General features: G+C 45.1%; 1 protein-coding gene across 1 annotated transcript in view; it reads right to left on the bottom strand.

Moving 5' to 3' along the window:
• SLC4A11 (solute carrier family 4 member 11) overlaps positions 1–19,640 on the bottom strand; it is a 75,177-nt gene that overhangs the window by 44,107 nt on the left and 11,430 nt on the right. The window contains exons 3-5 of the mRNA XM_066632245.1: positions 16,226–16,269; positions 12,596–12,827; positions 9,610–9,691 (exon numbers count right to left, since the gene is read on the bottom strand). Coding sequence (XP_066488342.1) covers positions 9,610–9,691; positions 12,596–12,827; positions 16,226–16,269 — 358 coding nt within the window. The remainder of the gene's footprint in view (positions 1–9,609; positions 9,692–12,595; positions 12,828–16,225; positions 16,270–19,640) is intronic.

Here is a 19,640-nt window from a genome sequence, read left to right as displayed (position 1 = left end):
CTGTCTGTTTCAGAAGGAAATGGTCTGCTGATCTAGTTGCTTCTTCTTAATGATCTGTATGTTTTAATGGTTTGGGCTGTTCTTAAAATGCAATTTTTTATCATGTCAAGAGAGAGAGGTTTGAGTTGAGCCTGCTGAGGTAAACCTAGTGAGTTCATAGCTGAGACAAGATCTGAACTACACACACACACCCATTATGACACATCATACCAGCTGAGGACGTTGTGAAAGGACATCTAAGTGGATCTTCCCCAAGTAGTCAAAGGTGTTCTTTGGAGGCCACAAAAGTCTTCCAGAGCATAAATTACCATCATCACCCCACACCTCTCCCACCATTCTTTTTCAAAGGCCCAGAAACTCGTAATCACTGCACTTGCATTTTTAGGAACTAAAATGCTAACTCACTAAGCACACAATACAGAAGGTTGAGTGCAGTGGACAAAACATTCAGCTGTACACCTCTCCTCACACACACTAACTCTGCCAGTGAATCTGCAGGAGTGGAAAATGGTCTACGAAGCTAGAAAATTTGATAGATACCCTAATAGTCCTAGAAATTCAACTACCTGGGTATGTTTTTATGGCAATCAATGCAAATACCCCAAAAGCAGGGACGGGCCTCACACTGACAACTGAGCCATCACAACTTTGAGCAAATTATTCCAAGTGCTTATAACAGCTCACTGAACAAATTTCATAGCAGATTTCCCACTTGCATTCATGTCCACAATTGCAAGGCTTCCAACTTGTCTGAAAGGTCCATTTTACGCACTGTGCGCTTGCCACCAGGTTCACATGCGGCAGGGAGCCACAGCCACTCTCTGTGCCAGTGATTTTCAGCCACTGTGCCACGACACACTGGTGTGCTGTGAATGGCCTTCGGGTGTGCTGTGGGAGTTTGGGGAAGGGTCATATATTAGTAGGGTTGTTGGGGGATGTGAGCCCCTGGCCAGCAGCGTGGTGTGCCTTGTCAATTGGCAAAAACTTGATGGTGTGCGTTGGCAATTTTAGTGCTTTCTCAGTGTGCTGTGAGATGAAAAAAATGTTGAGAATCACTGCTCTATGCTCTGGTTGCATACCTTTATAAAATAAGTGCATGCCAGGCATCTATTACTTACGAGAAAGAAAAGTAGCCCTGACTGGCAAGCGATCATATGCACATTTATTTTGCAGTGAAATCGATTCTAAACTACTTTTTCGTTGAAAAACAGCATATAAATACTCTTAATAAAATAAATATAATGGCTGAGTTATATATATATAAAACCCCTTGCCATTTTTGAGTGCTCCACTGTTTAACACAATGATTTCCAGCAAGTAGAAAACTTAGTACTGTTTTCTGTGCTGGGCATGGATTTCTCCCAAGCTATCTGCAGCTACCACGTTTTCCAGACTCACAAAGAGAGTCTGGTCCAACAAGAAGCTGACGGAACATACCAAGATCCAGGTCTACAGAGCTTGCATCCTGAGTACACTTCTGTACTGCAGCGAGTCATGGACTCTCCGCTCACAACAGGAGAGGAAACTGAACGCTTTCCACATGCGCTGCCTCCAATGCATTCTCGGCATCACCTGGCAGGACAAAATTCCAAACAACACAGTCCTGGAACGAGCTGGAATTCCTAGCATGTATGCACTGCTGAAACAGAGACGCCTGCATTGGCTCGGTCATGTCATGGGAATGGATGATGGCCGGATCCCAAAGGATCTCCTCTATGGAGAACTCGTGAAAGGAAAGCGCCCTACAGGTAGACCACAGCTGCGATACAAGAACATCTGCAAGAGGGATCTGAAGGCCTTAGGAGTGGACCTCAACAGGTGGGAAAGCCTGGCCTCTGAGCGACCCGCTTGGAGGCAGGCTGTGCAACATGGCCTTTCCCAGTTTGAAGAGACACTTGGCCAACAGTCTGAGGCTAAGAGGCAAAGAAGGAAGGCCCATAGCCAGGGAGACAGACCAGGGACAGACTGCACTTGCTCCCAGTGTGGAAAGAATTGTCACTCCCGAATTGGCCTTTTCAGCCACACTAGATGCTGTTCCAGAACCACCTTTTAGAGCACGATACCAGAGTCTTTCGAGACTGAAGGTTGCCAACTAAAAAAAAATCTCCCACCACCTCCAGTGCAAGCACCCTGCGATGACTCTCACACCATGAAAGAGGCCCTGGATGCAGCTTGTAAATGGCTGTTGAAAAAAAGAAACCGCTTTCCTGAGCTCCAACCTCTCTTTCAACATCACCAGCAAGCCTATCATCAAGTCCTTTCCTCGTTTCCTTCATAAACAATAACATGAGGACTCGACAGGGACTAATCAAAGGGGCCTTGACTTGACCCCCAACCATTTCCTATGACAATGCAACAAACAGCGGACAGAGATCATCCCGTCAACCGTCTTTGCCTACTCAGACCTCGCTAAAGGGAAACCTGGAAATCTTTGCAGACAACTATCTGAAGTCACACAGGCATCTCTTGGCTGTGAGTCAAAGGTCAAGGTTTTAGACACAGCTAGGAGAGGAAAAAATATAAAATAATTAGCAAGACTTAAAAGCAATCACAGACTGGAAAAAAAACTCACTACTAAAGAAAAAATAAAGCAAATATAGTACTTACATTATAAGTGGCATTTTTAGCAATTGTACTACTATCTTAAGTCACCCTACATGCAACATTTCACAGGGATACAAGAAACCCATTTAAGGGGGAATTTAAAAAGTGCTTATTACTTTCAAAGCCAGGAATCTAGAAGCTATTCTGAGGTTTGCAACTTCTGTGCTCCCCACGCTGTTTGTATGAAATGTACAGACATCCAAAGGCCCTGCGGAAGGGCCTGGACCTTCAAACTTCAAAATGCAAACAAATGTTTCTCAATTCAAAAAAGGAACATAACTACCTTATGCTCTGCAGTAGCAAAGGACATCAAGCAGAATGGGTGTACGTTTGTATCGTATGAGCAAGACCTGTATGTTTGTATCAGGGCAGAGAAAGCTGGTGGAGGGTCTTGTGCCTGACTGCAAGATGGCTAGTGTGTCAGCAGTACAGCTTGGCTAGCCCCACTTCCAGATAGTAGAAGGAAGGGTCAAGCTTCTGAGGGGGGTGGCAAAGGTAGGACTTCATCCTCCTGCTTTCAGACAGGCAGGAAGAAGATTCCCCTAATTTTGGAAGATACCAAAACAGTTGCACACACGGAGCCCGGCCTGTGGAACTGCAATGACGCCACAGCACACCTCTACGGGCTGTACGTTACACAAGTGACTTTGAAACATGAAAACGTGTTAAGCTAAGGAATATTTAACCAATATGATCTAATTGGACAAGCCAATGATGGAGGTGGCCACAGAGTCATGGAAAACACAGACTCTCTTCACTACTTTCCTCCAAAGCTGGCTCCAGACAGGGTAAGTACTCCTCGGACTGGGGCAAGTAATATAGGTATTTAAAAAGTATGACTAAGAACAGATAAAACGGCATCCCAAAGAGAGGCTGTCCAGTTACCACAGCCAAAAATTCTGCATGATGCTCAGACCAAGAGTGAACATTTTCCTAGTGGGACGATCACTATGAGACATTGAAATACTGATTAATTCCTTGTCCTCAGTGATGTAGTGGCTACATCATCGAGCCCAACCCTATTCAACTTTCCAACACTGATGCAGCTGTGCCAATGGGGCATGCAGTCCATCCTGTGGGGTGGGGGGCAATCACAGAGGCCTCCTCAAGGTAAGGAAATGTTCTCTTACTTCAGGGTTACATTGCGGCTGCAACAGCCCCGGAAAGTTGGATAGGATTGGGCCCCTCATCAGCTACAAAAATCATCCAGTCCATGAGTCCATCTGCAGTTCCTTCTGCCCCCCCCCCCATCACTGGAGGGACAAACCTGAAGTATGATATCAGCTGAAAGGGGCCAGAAGGGACTGCTGTAAGTACCCCCACATAGCCCTATTATAATTGTATCTTTGTGTGTGTTTTTATTGTAAGTTGCTGTGGAAGTCAGTCTCAGGTGGAATGTGGGGTATAAATACACATGCACAAATTAAGACTTGCATGTCCTGGGAGTTAATTTAGCAGGGCTTGAAGCTCACAGGAGATTGCTGTCAAGCTTGACCATATTTCACTGCAGCTTTTGCTCTCAACATAGAGTGTTTTTACACTGAAGGGGAAAAGAGAAAGAAAAATTAAACAACCATCAGAGAGCAGTCATTTCAGGGGGAAGGGAGGAAGCAGCCACGTTGACTGTATATCATTCTGAGGCACACATGCTCATAAAATACAGCACTTTAAGCATCTTGGGTGCAAAAGCCAGTTTTGTTACATGTATTATAATGACCTGGATCCTTCACAGTAATTCAGGTCCCAAAGCTCAGAAGCAAACCAGAGTCCAGGCAGAGGATGACTTTTAAATCATTTGCAGAAATAATTCAGGATTCCCCAGCACACCCAGGGCTGGAGGTAGGAAAATGTGTCACACGAAGATGAACGGCTCACATTTAAGCGGAATGGCCACTTGCCAGCTTTCGGTCACTATTGCTCTACAAAGCCGCTTCGGCTGCTGGCAGGGAAGGCTCTGCTCGTCCTGAAATGTAGCTGGTTAGCTGTGTCTCCCTGATCAGTCGGGTTTCCCACGAAGACAACTCTATTTGCAGACCAGAGTAATAAGCAAATGCGTAGTATGATTGCCCACATTTAGCCAGCTGCAGGCTATTTTTGCCTCTGCGCGATGAGGTTTTATCAAATTAACTCTCCGTATGCCTAAAAACGGCAGCAGAAGGAGGCAGCTTTCGCATGGCATCCATTGACTTTTGGATGATGACGTGAGGCAAGGTTTTTTCTGAAAACAAAACACTCAAAGCCAGCAAGAAAATGCAAGAGCATCTCCATCTATCCGAGCATCACTGTCTATTTGGGAAGCAAAGCACCCACGAATTCAATGGTACTTATTTCTCACTCAGTCACTGATTCCTGCTCTGCTCAAGAATATTTTCTCTGGGTCCAATACAAACAAAAGGTCTTTTTCCCGTTTTTTTCAGAACGAGAGGATTAGTTGGGGTCCTTTGGTTTCTTTAGTTCCTTTTATTTACGTTTCTGGTTGTCCAATTCGTATGTATAGCCAGACATGACACTATCCAAGCCTGAATAGTGTACTCTCACTATACACAAGTGACAAACACCCTTGAGAGGCTGCTCTCTTCACCAGAACCTAATGCCAGCTCTTCTATGCGCTCTGGAGAGGGGACACCAACTCATTTGTTGGTGTATATTCTGAGGTCTGCAAATCCTACATCGGTGGCAGCACACACCCATTCTGGAAGGAGCTCTATGTCCTGGATGAAGACAGTGGTTATCTCTCCTTCCTGCTGCCAGTGTGATGCCAGACCTGAGGCTTCCTCTTGCCTGTGTCCTATTCCCAATGGCATGGTTGAAGAGGGCACCTGATATTATCAGAATCACTTCTCCAGAGTGAATCATGTTGCATTTCAATGTTAATGCAAATCAGAACGTAGCCACCACTAAACCAGTGAACCAGTGGAAGCCAGGGGCCCCTGCTTTGCTGGGCATAGCCTCAAACCAGCACACCTGCAGCTAACTATGGTCAGAGACCATGGGTAAACACCCAAGTTGTAGGGTCTCCAATGAATGAAAACCATGCAGTCAAACTGTTCCTCTTCACTCACACTCTTGCCCAGCAGCTTCACAAAACTCTGAGTAAGCAGGTGCCTGTGGAAGCCCAGGGGATTTTTCTGAGGCAATCCGAGGAGCCGTCAAGATGACAGCTACAGACTGACACAGTCACTGCCTCCAGCTCAATAAATCACTAAGTGCTCAAAGTGGAAATAGTCCACTTTGTGGTCTCCAAGCACAAACAAACAAAAAAAATGCTACAGCTATCTATATGGTGACACTTTAGGAGACTGTGGAACAGGCCTCTCCCAACACAAGTAGGGCCAGCCACAAGCTTTCCCTGCTCAATCATTCCTGGAATCTGTCCTGAGACAGACTGTGCTGCAAGGTGAATTCAGACAAGTTCTTCATCATTCCTGTTATCTGAGTGGACCATGATTGAAACTGAACAGGCCAGGATTCTTCCAAGTCATCAACAGCAAGACAACCCACTGTTTGCTTCACTGGAGGCGACAGACCTAAACAATTTATCACTACCCAGGACTGGGAAATTCATCAGCAAAGGCCAAAACTCAGGATATTATTGTGAAGTTGTGAGTGGTGCTGAAAGTGTTGCATTCAAGCTACAATGCTGCTGCTTGGGTGGTGTGATTCTCACCTATGATTCTTGTGTTTCCCCTATGTTTTGGCCTATTTTTCGGTGTTTTGGACACATGTAACTCCCCAGAAATTCCTATGCAGGTTCAGCAGTGTCAAAAGCTGCTGGAGCATCCAGCCCAGCCATTGTTCAGAAACTCCATTATTCTCCAAATGAACTATTTGTGGATTCAGCTTCTATTCCTGTTACGGATGGAAACAGCCCCCCAGTCTCCCACAACTGGCAGGTGCTTAGCAATTGGGAAGCCAAATCTAGGCCAAGGGGGTGGGATGGACTGATCAGGTGGCTTCCTCTCCTCCAGGCAGATAACTTGGTCACATATATTTTTTTTTAAGTTATATACTTCCCAGGACACAGAAAGTGTGCATTGTCCCAGTCACCTGAGTGACCCATTCTGTTGAGAGCTCAGAGAAAAGCTCCCACTTGCTCACTCAGAAATGCAAGGACTCGGGCCTCCTTGAGCAAGGTAAATAGTTTACTGCATCTATCTGATGAAACCTTTTCCTAACACAGTACTTTCCGAAAGTCAAACTCAGGCATATTTTCCATTAGCCTGCTTGTACTTTTACTACGTTCTTTTCTTCCCCCATTTTGTTTAACTCCTTTGTTTCATTTGGACTTTTAACTAGTTATATTTTGATCCTTGGTCTGCCTGGTCTGTATTCACTGCTAATTCAGTGGATTGTCACATCTCCTCACCCTGGTGGAGTTGTGGGATAGCAATGGTGGGGTTGACTTTGTAATAAGGAAACCTGGGGTTCCAAGTTCTCCTGAGAAGCAGTTTTCTCCAAGATGAGCTTCCTCTCTGCCTAGTCTCTAGCCTGGGATAGAAGTAGTGGATATACACTACTCAAGAATTTTTCTCCCAATTCAGCTGCTGGTCTAGTAAAGAGAAAGCAGGGAGCAGGAAGGTGTGCATGCTAACCACTAGGCTCTACCCCCCTTGGTCAGCCAGACTTCTCTTAGGAGTCCTTTTCCTTTTAAGATTGGTGCTATCTTTCCTCCCAAGCAAGAAACCTGCCTCTTGTTAAGTCAGGAGAAACACATCTTCATTAAACATTTTCAAAGGATTCCTGAATGTATAAAGAAAAAGGTTACATCAGAACCAACTGACAGAACCCCCTTACTGAAGTTCCATAGGCTGCTTCACGGAGAGGAATCAAAGAGTGGGTTTCCTTGGCAGGTTTACAGACCTTTTTAACATTTGGTTCATTTAATGCCAACGAGGGTTATGCAAGAATTCAATGGAACGTGTGTGTGTGTGTGTGTGTGTGTGTGTGTGTGTGTGTGTGTGTGTGTGTGTGTGTGTGTGAGAGAGAGAGAGAGAGAGAGAGAGAGAGAGAGAGAGAGCACACTAAGCTGAAATCATCTCTATTGGCAAGTCAGATTCTGGAGAAGTCATGAAAACCGTTCTCTAAAGAAATCTGTCAGCTGCAGCATTTCACAGATGAGCTTATGAAAAACAGCTTCGAGGCACAGTTGAATTTTTCTACTTCAGCAGGGGATGGCGGGAGGGGAAGGATTTAAATCTGATCTTAAAGGTTTCCCTTGTGTGACTTCGGCTTTCGTGCCGCAAGAGAAAACCTCCTCCTCTTGTTTGTTTCCAAATCAATTAATATAATTCCATCACTATGCACAGCACAGGCCCCTTTCAATCGTCGGCTTTGCTCTGCTGACAACATGGGTGAGAAATAAAGGTTCTTTTAAATCAAGAAGATTTGCATTCATGCTAAGTGGAGCTGCCAGAGAGATGAGGAAGGACACACTGTGTAAGACCAATGGCTGAAAGAGGCACATGTTGGACTTTTCCCTCCTGCTCATGAAGTCTTAAAATAAAGACTGGTCTTATTTAATCTGACAAGCTGTGTCTTAACTCTCTTTTTTTCCTTCCTTCTGCGCCCTGCGGTTATAAACCAAAATTACATATTGCCCAGTGATTTTTTAGACAATTAACTTATGTCAACTCAGGAATATTGTCTTCGTAATATATTCATTACTACAATTAATTCATCTGTTGCTGTCCAAAATAAACGATGACACGTCTTTGGTCTATGAAATCAAGCACAACAAAAAAAGATGAAGGGCTGTGAAGACTGAACTCCCCTTACTCTCTTCTTTCCCCCACTGATTTCCTTAAGGATCAACTATGACGTTCAATAGGAAAAAGCATTCCCAGAGTCATTTTGAAAATCAGCTCCATGGCGGAATGACTATGTGGCCAAGCAATCAGGTCATTTGTGGACTTGCTATCTACTTCATGTGGGTTCAGTTAGGACAACAGCCTTACAGCCCTTTTGTCCCCTTCCCTCGATCCTGATTCCCTCCCCTCCTGCCTGATGCAGACGGGCTCTTCTTACATTCTTAAATAACTCGCATCAAGGTCCACTTAGCTGAGAAGGAACCTTGGGCCTGGTTCTTAAGGACAGTCCTCTATGCTTTTCAATAGGTGGTACAAGCACCAGTGATGAATATTGGGGGGGGGGGGCAGTTGCAAGCACTGTTCAGAATGCCAGTCCACTAGGGCTGTACCAAACATCCTCATCTCAAAATCTTCAGTTCTACATTTGGATGCTGTCAGAGGAGGAAATGGGGCCAAAATCATCTTCCTTAGGGTTACCTTATTCTGCCACCCCTGGCAGGTGTTGCGAAATGGGATGAGAAATATGGGTGGTGGAGGGGGCCCAGTGAAGAAAAATTCAGCATAGGGGAAAGACAAGTAGAGACAAGGGAAGAAAATGAAGCAGTTTGGAAACAGGAATTTAGGAGAGTCAAGACATTTTCAAGTCTCAGGAGTGAGGCCAGCTTCAAGGACTGTCCCTTGGAAGCGTCACTATAATGGCATCTGGGAAGGCCGGGATATTAGATCTCCTAGTGTACTACATCTTTTGAACCATAATACAAAAATACGACAACTAAATTAATACTGAGTAGTATCAGCAGCACCATATAATTATAGTATAATATTTTCCGCACTGAGAAGCATCCCAGTTACTTAAATAAAGCAATATCTGCAGAGTAACTGATTGTTTTGTTTTTTAAATAATACAAGTTTATATGTAAAATGTATGGTACATTTGTATCTGTGTGTACACGTAGGTGTGCACATATACATATATTTGTGTACTACTTAGGTTTATATTCTCTCTACGGTTTCCGTGCAGAGTCTTCACCTACCAAATGTTTATGCCTAATAAAGGTTGACTTGACTTGACTTAAATAAAGCAGGAAAAAAGAACACCAGCCCCTAGATAAGAGCTGCTTAACATACAACCTAAACACCCAAAACAGTTTGGACCAAGATGTTCTGAGAGGCTTCAGGAGAACAAAACTGTACTTACATGATACAAAGCCAGGACTGCTGATATTGTACCCCTGTGACCGTCGCTGTGACACCCTGAATTGTATCCGACAAGAGGTGAACTGTCAAAAGAGAAAGAGATCAAAAATGTGAAAGGTGTTCAAGGAAAGTCATAGATAGGATTGTATTTTCATTCGTCCATAGTTTGCCTGGAAACTAATAGATAAGCTTTACAACAGAACAGACGGCCCTTGGATCCACTCAGCTGCTAAGTGACCTGGTAGAAGAGACCAAACATTAGAAGAAAATTAGTAGTTGCAAAGCCAGTAATACATCATCCCTGAAAAAATCTTCTTGCAGCCTCAAAAGCGCGACACGCCAGGCTCTTACACAACAGACAAAAATGGTACTGTTGAAGTGGTAAACATGACTTTGCAAGGTTTTTCAATTAATGGTACAGGTTGGGAAGTCCTTATCCAAAATATTTGGGACCAGAAGCATTTTGTATTTCAGATTTTTCCGTATTTTGGAACACCTGCATTCATGCATAAAAATGAGAGATCTTGGGGATGGAGGCCAAGTCTAAACACAAAACACATTTATGTTTCATATACTGCTTTTACACATAGCCTGAAGGTAATTTTATATAATTTTTTAAAAAATAATTTTGTGCATGAAACACAATTTATGATTTCATTTCTTTAGGCATAAAAAAGTAAAAAAAAAAATAATAAAGTCATGTTGGCAGTCAAAAAAGTTATGTATTTTGGAATGCTCTGTATTCTGGAAGTCTGAATAAGGGATGCCCAACCTAGCCATCTTGAGTGCCCTTTGGGGAGAAAGGCAGGGTAAAAATCAAATCAATACACCTGCATCTCCGACACTCTCTCTCTCTCGATACCGAGCTGAACAAACACATCGGTAAAGCAGCTACCACGTTTTCCAAACTCACAAAGAGAGTCTGGTCCAACAAGAAGCTGACGGAACATGCCAAGATCCAGGTCTACAGAGCTTGCATCCTGAGTACACTTCTGTACTGCAGCGAGTCATGGACTCTCCGCTCACAACAGGAGAGGAAACTGAACGCTTTCCACATGCGCTGCCTCCAACGCATTCTCGGCATCACCTGGCAGGACAAAGTTCCTAACAACACAGTGCTGTTAGGAACTTTGTCCTGCCAGGTGATGCCGAGAATGCGTTGGAGGCAGCGCATGTGGAAAGCGTTCAGTTTCCTCTCCTGTTGTGAGCGGAGAGTCCATGACTCGCTGCAGTACAGAAGTGTACTCAGGATGCAAGCTCTGTAGACCTGGATCTTGGCATGTTCCGTCAGCTTCTTATTGGACCAGACTCTCTTTGTGAGAGAGAGTCTTCGAGAGAGAGAGTGTCGGAGATGCAGGTGTATTGATTTGATTTTTACCCTGCCTTTCTCCCCAAAGGGCACTCAAGATGGCTAGGTTGGGCATCCCTTATTCAGACTTCCAGAATACAGAGCATTCCAAAATGACTGAGCCAACGCAGGCGTCTCTGTTTCAGCAGTGCATACATGCTAGGGATTCCAACACAGTCCTGGAACGTGCTGGAATCCCTAGCATGTATGCACTGCTGAAACAGAGACGCCTGCGTTGGCTCAGTCATGTCGAGAGAATGGATGATGGCCGGATCCCAAAGGATCTCCTCCATGGAGAACTCATGCAAGGAAAGCGCCCTACAGGTAGACCACAGCTGCGATACAAGGACATCTGCAAGAGGGATCTGAAGGCCTTAGGAGTGGACCTCAACAGCTGGAAAACCCTGGCCTCTGAGCAGCCCGCTTGGAGGCAGGCTGTGCAGCATGGCCTTTCCCAGTTTGAAGAGACACTTGGCCAACAGTCTGAGGCTAAGAGGCAAAGAAGGAAGGCCCGTAGCCAGGGAGACAGACCAGGGACAGACTGCACTTGCTCCCGGTGTGGAAGGGATTGTCACTCCCGAATTGACCTTTTCAGCCACACTAGACGCTGTTCCAGAACCACCATTCAGAGCGCGATACCAGAGTCTTTCAAGACTGAAGGTTGCCAACAACAACACCTACATTAAGGACACGATTCAGTTATTCTCACGGCTTGCTGTACTAAGGCTCAGGCAGGATATGGAAAATGGCCAACAGTGGCTGTGAGCCAAGAGCACAAACATATTCCATGGGAGTGAACGGTGATCTGTTGAGGGAGGCAAGGAGGGGAAGAGAGGATGTTGGAGCTATTTCAGTGACAAAACAAACCTAGCTACTGTATAGGTTTACATTTTCCTTTTAAGAGGATTTCTGTATTTCTCACAAGGGACAAATTAAGGCATCCCCAACGCATGGGCAGGGAGCCATCCCTTTGGAATGGCTTCCTTAATCAAATGTGACCAGGAAGTGAAAGGAGTTCTATTAAGCCTTGCATTTCTGAGAATTGTTGAGACAGGCCAGCCTGCTGAAGTGCCACCATTAATTGGAGCTCTGGCAAAAGGAGATGCCTTGATTGACCATTTAAATCCAAGAGTTTGGACAGGAAATGTTTTGTGCTAAGGGCAAAAACTGCAGCAGCTCTGTCTGTTACAACCTTGGTTGAGGAGGTTATGGGATACCTGCAAGTGGCTATGCTGGAAGGACTTAAATCCATGATTGCTGATGACAGTGAATATGGTAGGGGCCAGAATGAAGTACCCATCAGCTATGTTCCCTGTAAGGGGTCTGTGCTGCTGTGCAAACCCTTCCATGGCTGCACAGTGTTGCGAGGATGTCTCCAGAATGCTCGGTGATGACCCCTCATGTCACCACCCAACTCTAGGTCTGAGCTGCAGACAACTCAGTGTTGAGCTGCATGGCCATGCAGCCTAGCAGGAATAGAGTTCATCAGTACACAATGGCATTAAGATCTTCTAACAGTACAATGGTGAGTGCAGTCAGCTGCTGTGATTCTACAGGGTTGAAATGACACAAGAAACCTGGAGGTGTTTTGCCTAAGAGTCACAGCTTAACGCATGGACACAGCCATCATGCATCTTACCGTTCCCTTCTCTGGGAGCCCCTGAATCGGTGAATAAAGTGCTCATGATTTTGTCAAAGTTGCAGCTGGGCTCTGCATTGTCAGAGTCTTCCGCAAAATGCTTCAACATTTCCCGTAGGACATCGTCCAGAGAGGTGGCCGTCTCATCCAGGATGATGATGGCTCTGGCCAGGAACCCATCAAGGTCACGGTGAGCTCTGACTTCTTCTTCAAAATTCTTTAATTTTAGGTACTGCAATTTAAAAAAAAATGGGGGGTGGGTTAAGAAGTTAGTCCTTTAGAATGCTCCCAAAAAGCTCTACCTGCAGGCTGAAAGCAACAGCAGCAGCAAAAGACTGGTTTCATCATCCAGTGAACAGGCTGTCATTATGCAAAAAAGATTTTCAACACTGTAAACATTTCTTTATCTAATCCAAGTTGTGCAGTTTGGATGAAAAGGCCAAGCTTGCTCACTTAACTGATGGCTGGCTGCTAAATACGTGAATTGACTCCATTTGCTAAACAGTGCTGGGTGAGATTGACGCTGCAGTCAGTGGTTGAACGTGCAAACCAGTCCAGCCTGGATCTGGCACTATTAAGGAATTTAGACTCTCTGGATATTTCAGCCCACGAAATCGTACCCAGCGGAGCGAACCTCAGTTTTCAGTGACAGACACAAAGTCTGCACAAACAACAAATGGGCAAACTTTCCTTACTACATTTTCCATCTCAATCTACTTATTGAAATTTTAATTTATTGTAACAAATCTACCCTTTCATATCACATGGGCTACATTTTTGAAATAAAAAAAATCTTCACAGATATGGATGAGAACGTAATGTATTTATTTAAAACTAAATATATATTGCCCTAAGATGTTCAAACTAAGGCATATTTGTGTTTTCAACAGTATCAACTATGGCCCAGCAGAAAGAGAGCGTGCTGGCCTTAAGTCTGGGAGATTTGAATTCAAATCTTTTATTCAAAGGCTTGCAAGTGGGTAGAGACACAAAACAAAATTGGCAACTGATACTCGTATTTTAGTGCAGCTTTGAAAATGTTAATACAAACCTCAGGTTTGGGTACAACTAACCACCACGTCAAGCTATAGGATGGACGAGGGACCTTCTTCAGCCCTGCCAACCATCTGCTTGGTCAACTCTACCCTCAGATGAACAGAGCACAGCCTTGGTGCCAGCTGGGATTAAGAACAGCTTCCTCTCCACCCAACCGATGGAACTATCCAAGTAGGAGGCATATGGGATTCTGCACGTCCCTGGCACAGAGTTGCCATTAACAAATGCAGAAGGCAGGGCTTGGGATACATTACTGAGCAACAATAAACATTTTAAAAAGCATCACTCTATTCCAGGGAGTTGACTGGAAGGGAAGCGGCAGGGCAGCAAAGATTAAAGCTTCAGAATGACCTGCTTCAGTTTTGCCACGTTGGAAAGCTGGCACCAGTATCTGCGAAACAGGAAATGTAATGGTCCTTTGCAGTCATTGTACACTAATCACGGCACTTTAATGGCAGACTTAAGAGGGCAAATGTTACCATGGCTCTAGCAATCCATAAATAGAATAGCTGCTCACATAAGCTTGCCAGGATGTGCCTTGGAAGACCTGACCGAAAGACAATGCCTGTTACAACCCACATTCCGAATCCAGAAGGCGGTGGGGCAATCTGGATGGGGTGCACGGCTCTCCCAAGTCCCACCTCTTCCAGTCCATATTGTTATAGCCAAAAAGTAGCCATCAGGGCACACATTTCTGTGCATTTCTTGCCCCATGAGTGAAACAAACACTGGCATAAAACAGTCCTTTTTAATCACTGTCGAGAACACTTTATGAAAGCAGTAGGGTGGGTGGCGAAGGGCAGCCTTCCCCATGGTTGAATGCCTTCAGGGAATCTGCATGGAACTGGGCATCTGAAGAGGTTCAACAAATGATCAATTTATAGTATTTTTATCCCACCTTCCTCTCACACCAAAGGGCACTCAAGGTGGCTAACAATAACATAAAATCATTAAAATGTTAACACACTCAGGAACATGACAATTAAAAATCATTGTGTTATACCCCTCCAACCAGAACTGTTTCTATTGAATATTTTCCCTGAAAGCTATAATAATGATTTCAGACATATTTTGTTATACGTAATTATTGCAGCAAGATTAGTTTATGCCAAGATGTGGAAGAATTCAGAAATTCCTATTATAGAGATGTGGATTAAGAAACTGTACGAAATTATCGAAATAGATGTTTTGACGGAAAGACTGAGGGATGGCGGGATGGAGAGAATACAGAAATTATGGAGCCCATTATATGAATGGTTGGATAAACAATTATGAGCTATCTAAGGGATGATAATTATAGAAACAAAATAGTATTAGCTGCAGTTCTGCGATTCCCTAGTGTTTTTCCCTTTGTATTACCTCGAACGTATGTATTTTTGATTTTCCCTGTACCCATATCTTAAATTAAATAAAAAAATTTTAAAAAAAGTACCAGCCCTCAATGTCAATTAAAAATAAATAAGAAGGTCTTGAGGCCCTGCTGAAAGGTGCCAAATGATGGCTTGTGTGGCTATTTGCCATGTAGCGGACTGGAGCTGGCCAAAACAGTCGTGGCTGAAGATCCATGCAGTTGCAATCTGGCCCCCTGGAAATACCTCAGTCCCATTTGGACATTACCAGTCAATACTGTAAAAGGGGCAGAGGGAAAGAGAAAATTCCCCCAACAGAGACCTGAATCAACCTTGGGGCAAGTGAAAAACCTGACCAGAATGATAGATTAATTGAATTGTTAAATCTTACAGTGGAATTCAGAAACAGCTTAAGCCAGCACTTGGTGCGGACAATTCTGCTTAAGATTTAAGAAGAGGACTTTCAGCTCGACTCATGACATATTTACAGGTAAATCAATCCCACAGGGCTCCCGGGATCTCTTGCTCTCAGATTTTTATCCACAGAACAGAAACTGTAGCCATCTTGAAGGTCAAGAATGCTGGATTAAGAGATTTTCAGGCAGCAGCCTCAGCCAAAATGCAAGGAAGAACTCACCTTCTCTTCTTTAAGCCACAACATACTTCCAGACAGAAACAAACTATTGCACTGAGCTGGGAAAAATCAGGGTTATTTTGGCAACAACTGAAATAAATCCTGCAACGGAGAGCCTCGGGGATAGTTAGAAACAGCATGATACATACATTCAGACAAGACTACAGAGAATGCACCTTTCACATGGCATTGTACTTACAAGGGGGAGATCCACTGTGCACAGCACTCCTACCAGGGACTGTTTCCTGGTGGAATAGCTGGAGGGGTGTGAAGCGCTCAGGGTGGCAGTGAGCATGCAAGCGGCCCCTCCCCTTCGGAGTCATTCCTAGCATTCGCCTCCGTTTTGCTCCCCCCAATGGGAATGGCTCTGAAGGGGAGGGGCCGCTCACACGCTCCCTGCCACACTGAACACTCCGCCCCCCTCCAGCTACGCCACTACTATTTCTGAATGACTGTTTCTTTTTAGACCATAATCCTATTTGGGTATCGGGAACCTATCTTTGCATTCTACTTGCGACGTAAACTGCTCTGCAAATTTTTTCTTGTTAAGCAGCAATATACTAATATTCATTGAATACCCGCTGCACTTACCTTTCTCGATGTGTGTAATAAAACGCAACCGGCACTTTCGCTTTCTGCTGGAAAAGAAGGCAAGAGTTACAGTTGTAGTAACACAGAGGTGTAGGAAACAGAGCCAACTTTGTGGTTCTTGCCCAAAGGTTGATTGTGTGATTACAAAGTTTATGCCATCTTGTTTCAAAGGCTCAGGATGGCTGTTGTAAACTAGGAATACACAGGCCAGTATGATGGCTTGACATGTCCAGAAAGAGTATGTGTGCGCCCATTGCTATGTCACCCTTTGATTGAACCCACTGTCCCAAGATCATATCCCGGCTCAGTAACAAACAGGCCACTTCTGGGGGAGGGGGGCAGGCTTTAAAAAAAGTCCTTCTTCCCATCTCACAGTACTACAGCCAGGAGTCTTCCCAGTCTGTGGAACTGGTTGTCACAAGACGTGGTGAAGGTCACTATCTTGGATGGCTTTAAAGGAAAGTTGGACACAAAGACATGAATGTTTTCACTGGCTGGCAGTCCTGGTGGTCATGTGCTAGTTTCAGGTTCTGTGGCAGCCCGACTCTGAATACTCACTGCAGGGGAACAATGGCAGGAGAGTAGAATGCCACCTTCTTCTTGTGGACCACTGTAATAAGCAGCAAACTAGACTAGCTGGGCCTCCTTTCAGCCTGACCCAGCAGGGCTTTCCTTATGTTATTAAACAATTCATTTATATGGGAGAAGAATATCCCCACCCCAAGTTCAGTTTCTTGGTCTGCTTGGGTGTGAACCAGGGCAACTGGATGGAGTCCACCACTAATGGATGTTGACACTTTAAAGGAGGAAGAAAAAGAGGACAGATTGTGCTCCAAGGAGCTTACAATCCAGCAACTTACCATGCAGAGAAAACAAAAGGGTAGAAGAGAGAAGGGGAACAAGAATTGAATGTGGGCAGGTGTGGCTAAATTTGTGGATTTTGTGCAACTCATCCCATGAGATCAGGGGTGGAATTTTCCAATCACGGTTTTCAGAATACTCTGGATTTCAGAATTCCAGATAAGGGATGCCCAACTTGTATATATGAATAAAAATCCAACGGATAAAGCCCAAGCCCTGTGCCTGTAATATCTGCATAGTCCTCATGGTGTAATACCAGCAACATAGACTAAGGGGTATCATTCCCTAGTCGCCTAGTGCCTGACACCACCCCATTGCAGGTCCTGCTGCCCCTTGCGGCCACCATGTCCCTGAATCACACTCCAGGGAGAGGTGCTTGTGGAGCAGTGACAAGGGGAGGCCACGGTAGTAGCATAGCCAGTGTGGGGGCGGTGTGGCAAGTACAGCAGGCGCTGCAATTCCCCACCTAACTGGAACCTCCCAGTTGCTGTTGGAGCCATTCGGAGCAGCGCAGGTGCTGTTGACAATGTCAAGAAAGCTCTGTAATGGAAGTTAAGGGTCAGAAGGAGTTTGGGGCCGGCAGGCATAACTGCTTCCCATAAGTCCCTCGGTGCTGGTGTCCCCTTTCTGCCTTGCAGCAGGATGCTCTGGGAAAGTAGGGCTGCTCAGGAAGTGGAACCGACTGGCTGAGAAACTCTTCACTTCTAGAACTCCTGGATGGAGGGGAGGGTGGAGCAGAGTGGCAGTGCGCCGGGGGGGCTTTCTAAGGTAGGGTTTTCACCCACTAATAGGGCAAAGTGGTGTTTGGATTCAGTAGCATAGCTAGAGGGGGTGCAAAGCACTAAGTTTTGCAGGGAACTTCACCGCAAAGAGCCCCTCCCCCTTGGAGCCATTCCAGACAGTGGGAGCAAAACAGAGGCATACACCTGGAAGGACTCAAAAGAGGAGGGGCCCCTTGCACATTGCGGTGAGGCCCCCTGAAAAACTTAGAGCTTTGCACCCGCTCTACTTATGCTACTATTCGGATTTTACAGACTTTAATCAATAACAGACACCCCTCCCCCCTTATTAGTCTGTTAAGCCGAAGGTTCACTTTAGTCCACGCATCCGAAATGCACAAACTACAGCTACGATTATACCCTTGAGATACCAGCAGCAAAGAACTGCAGGCTACAAATGCAGATCTGATAAGTGCAGCTTTGCAAACAGTCCAACAGTTCCCCAGCCACCAAATTTCTTCTCTGGGTCAGGATCAGTAAATGCTCCTTTTTTGTAAAAGAATCCACAAAGAAATACCAGCCTTTGTTTCACATATGAAAACAACTCCCACTAGCACACACTGACATTTTTAGTTTCTGAACTTTTAAGACCACCTCAATTATTCTTTACGTGGTCTTGTTTATCCTGACTGCCAGAATTAATTTTAGGAAAAGGGGGGGGGAAGAGAGGCAGGCAAAAAAACCACTGAATGTAGAATGTACAGAAGCTAGATGTAGCAGACAGTCAGCTTCAGTGGGTGGGGAGAAGAGAGACCAAGAAAAAACACACTGCACTGCACTAGAGGACTGCTTGTTCTGTCCTTATCGAAGAGGTGCAAACATCCAATCACATTCCAGCCATCCTTTGGGGTCCCCTGCCACCTCCTCCGCAATCTCTGCCTACCGGAGGCCATCACCACCTTTGCTCTCTCATTCCAGCTCGCAGCTGCATTTCCGATTACATCGTCTGGACCGCAGCTAATCTAACCTCTCGCTGAGCAGCAGGCTGACAACTTCGAGCCGCGGGAAGACAGTTTTTGTGGCTCTCAGGAAACACTTAATCCCTTCCAGCAGGGAAGAAAAGTCCGCTGGTCCTCCAAGTTTTGATCTCTGGGTGGCTTCTAGAAGCTCCTAAAATGTATTACTGGAGAGTGTATGCAATTCAGGTGCAAACCATTTAGGGCACATCCAATTGATGAAAGCAGGGTCCTATGATGCTCTGAGACAGGACACCCTCACCTGCACAGCTTCTCTTACAAGATTCCTGCTCAGGAGGCCAGACAGAGTTCATTTAACTTCCCTCAGCCAATTCTGGAAAACACTCCATTCAATTATTTTCCCCCCCCCCCCCGTTAAGTAAGCGACAATCTAAATCACACACACAAGAATTTTGCACAAATATTCCAGGCCGCTTATTCTAAGCTTCTAAGCATCACTTCGAAAGAACCTGAAAAATCAGGAAGCTCACACAGAGGACAAGCCCGTTGGGACTACAAAGGGTGCATCAGCTTCCCATTCTGGTGTAGGAAGCTCTAAGGGGCCAACATCCCACCGTGACATCAAGTTTCTAAAACAGGATTTATCAGATGGAGCTCGTGGGGCTGGTATTGTGCCTGACAACATAAAAAAGGCTCTGGTATTAATGCGAGGAAATGCAACTATTGTGTGTGGAATGATACCCAGGCAGCCCCAGACCACGCGTCTCTGGACAGCGCTCTCCCTGGAATTGCTCGGCGCCACTAAAGTGCTTCTCTCCTTATAGACACTCCGCCCCTTTAGATAAATTATCTTAGCAG

This window comes from Tiliqua scincoides, chromosome 6 (assembly GCF_035046505.1).
Source record: "Tiliqua scincoides isolate rTilSci1 chromosome 6, rTilSci1.hap2, whole genome shotgun sequence".
Classification (NCBI taxonomy): domain Eukaryota; kingdom Metazoa; phylum Chordata; class Lepidosauria; order Squamata; family Scincidae; genus Tiliqua; species Tiliqua scincoides.
The sequence above is the reverse complement of the archived record's forward strand: the minus strand, read 5'-3'. Positions and strand labels throughout refer to the sequence as shown.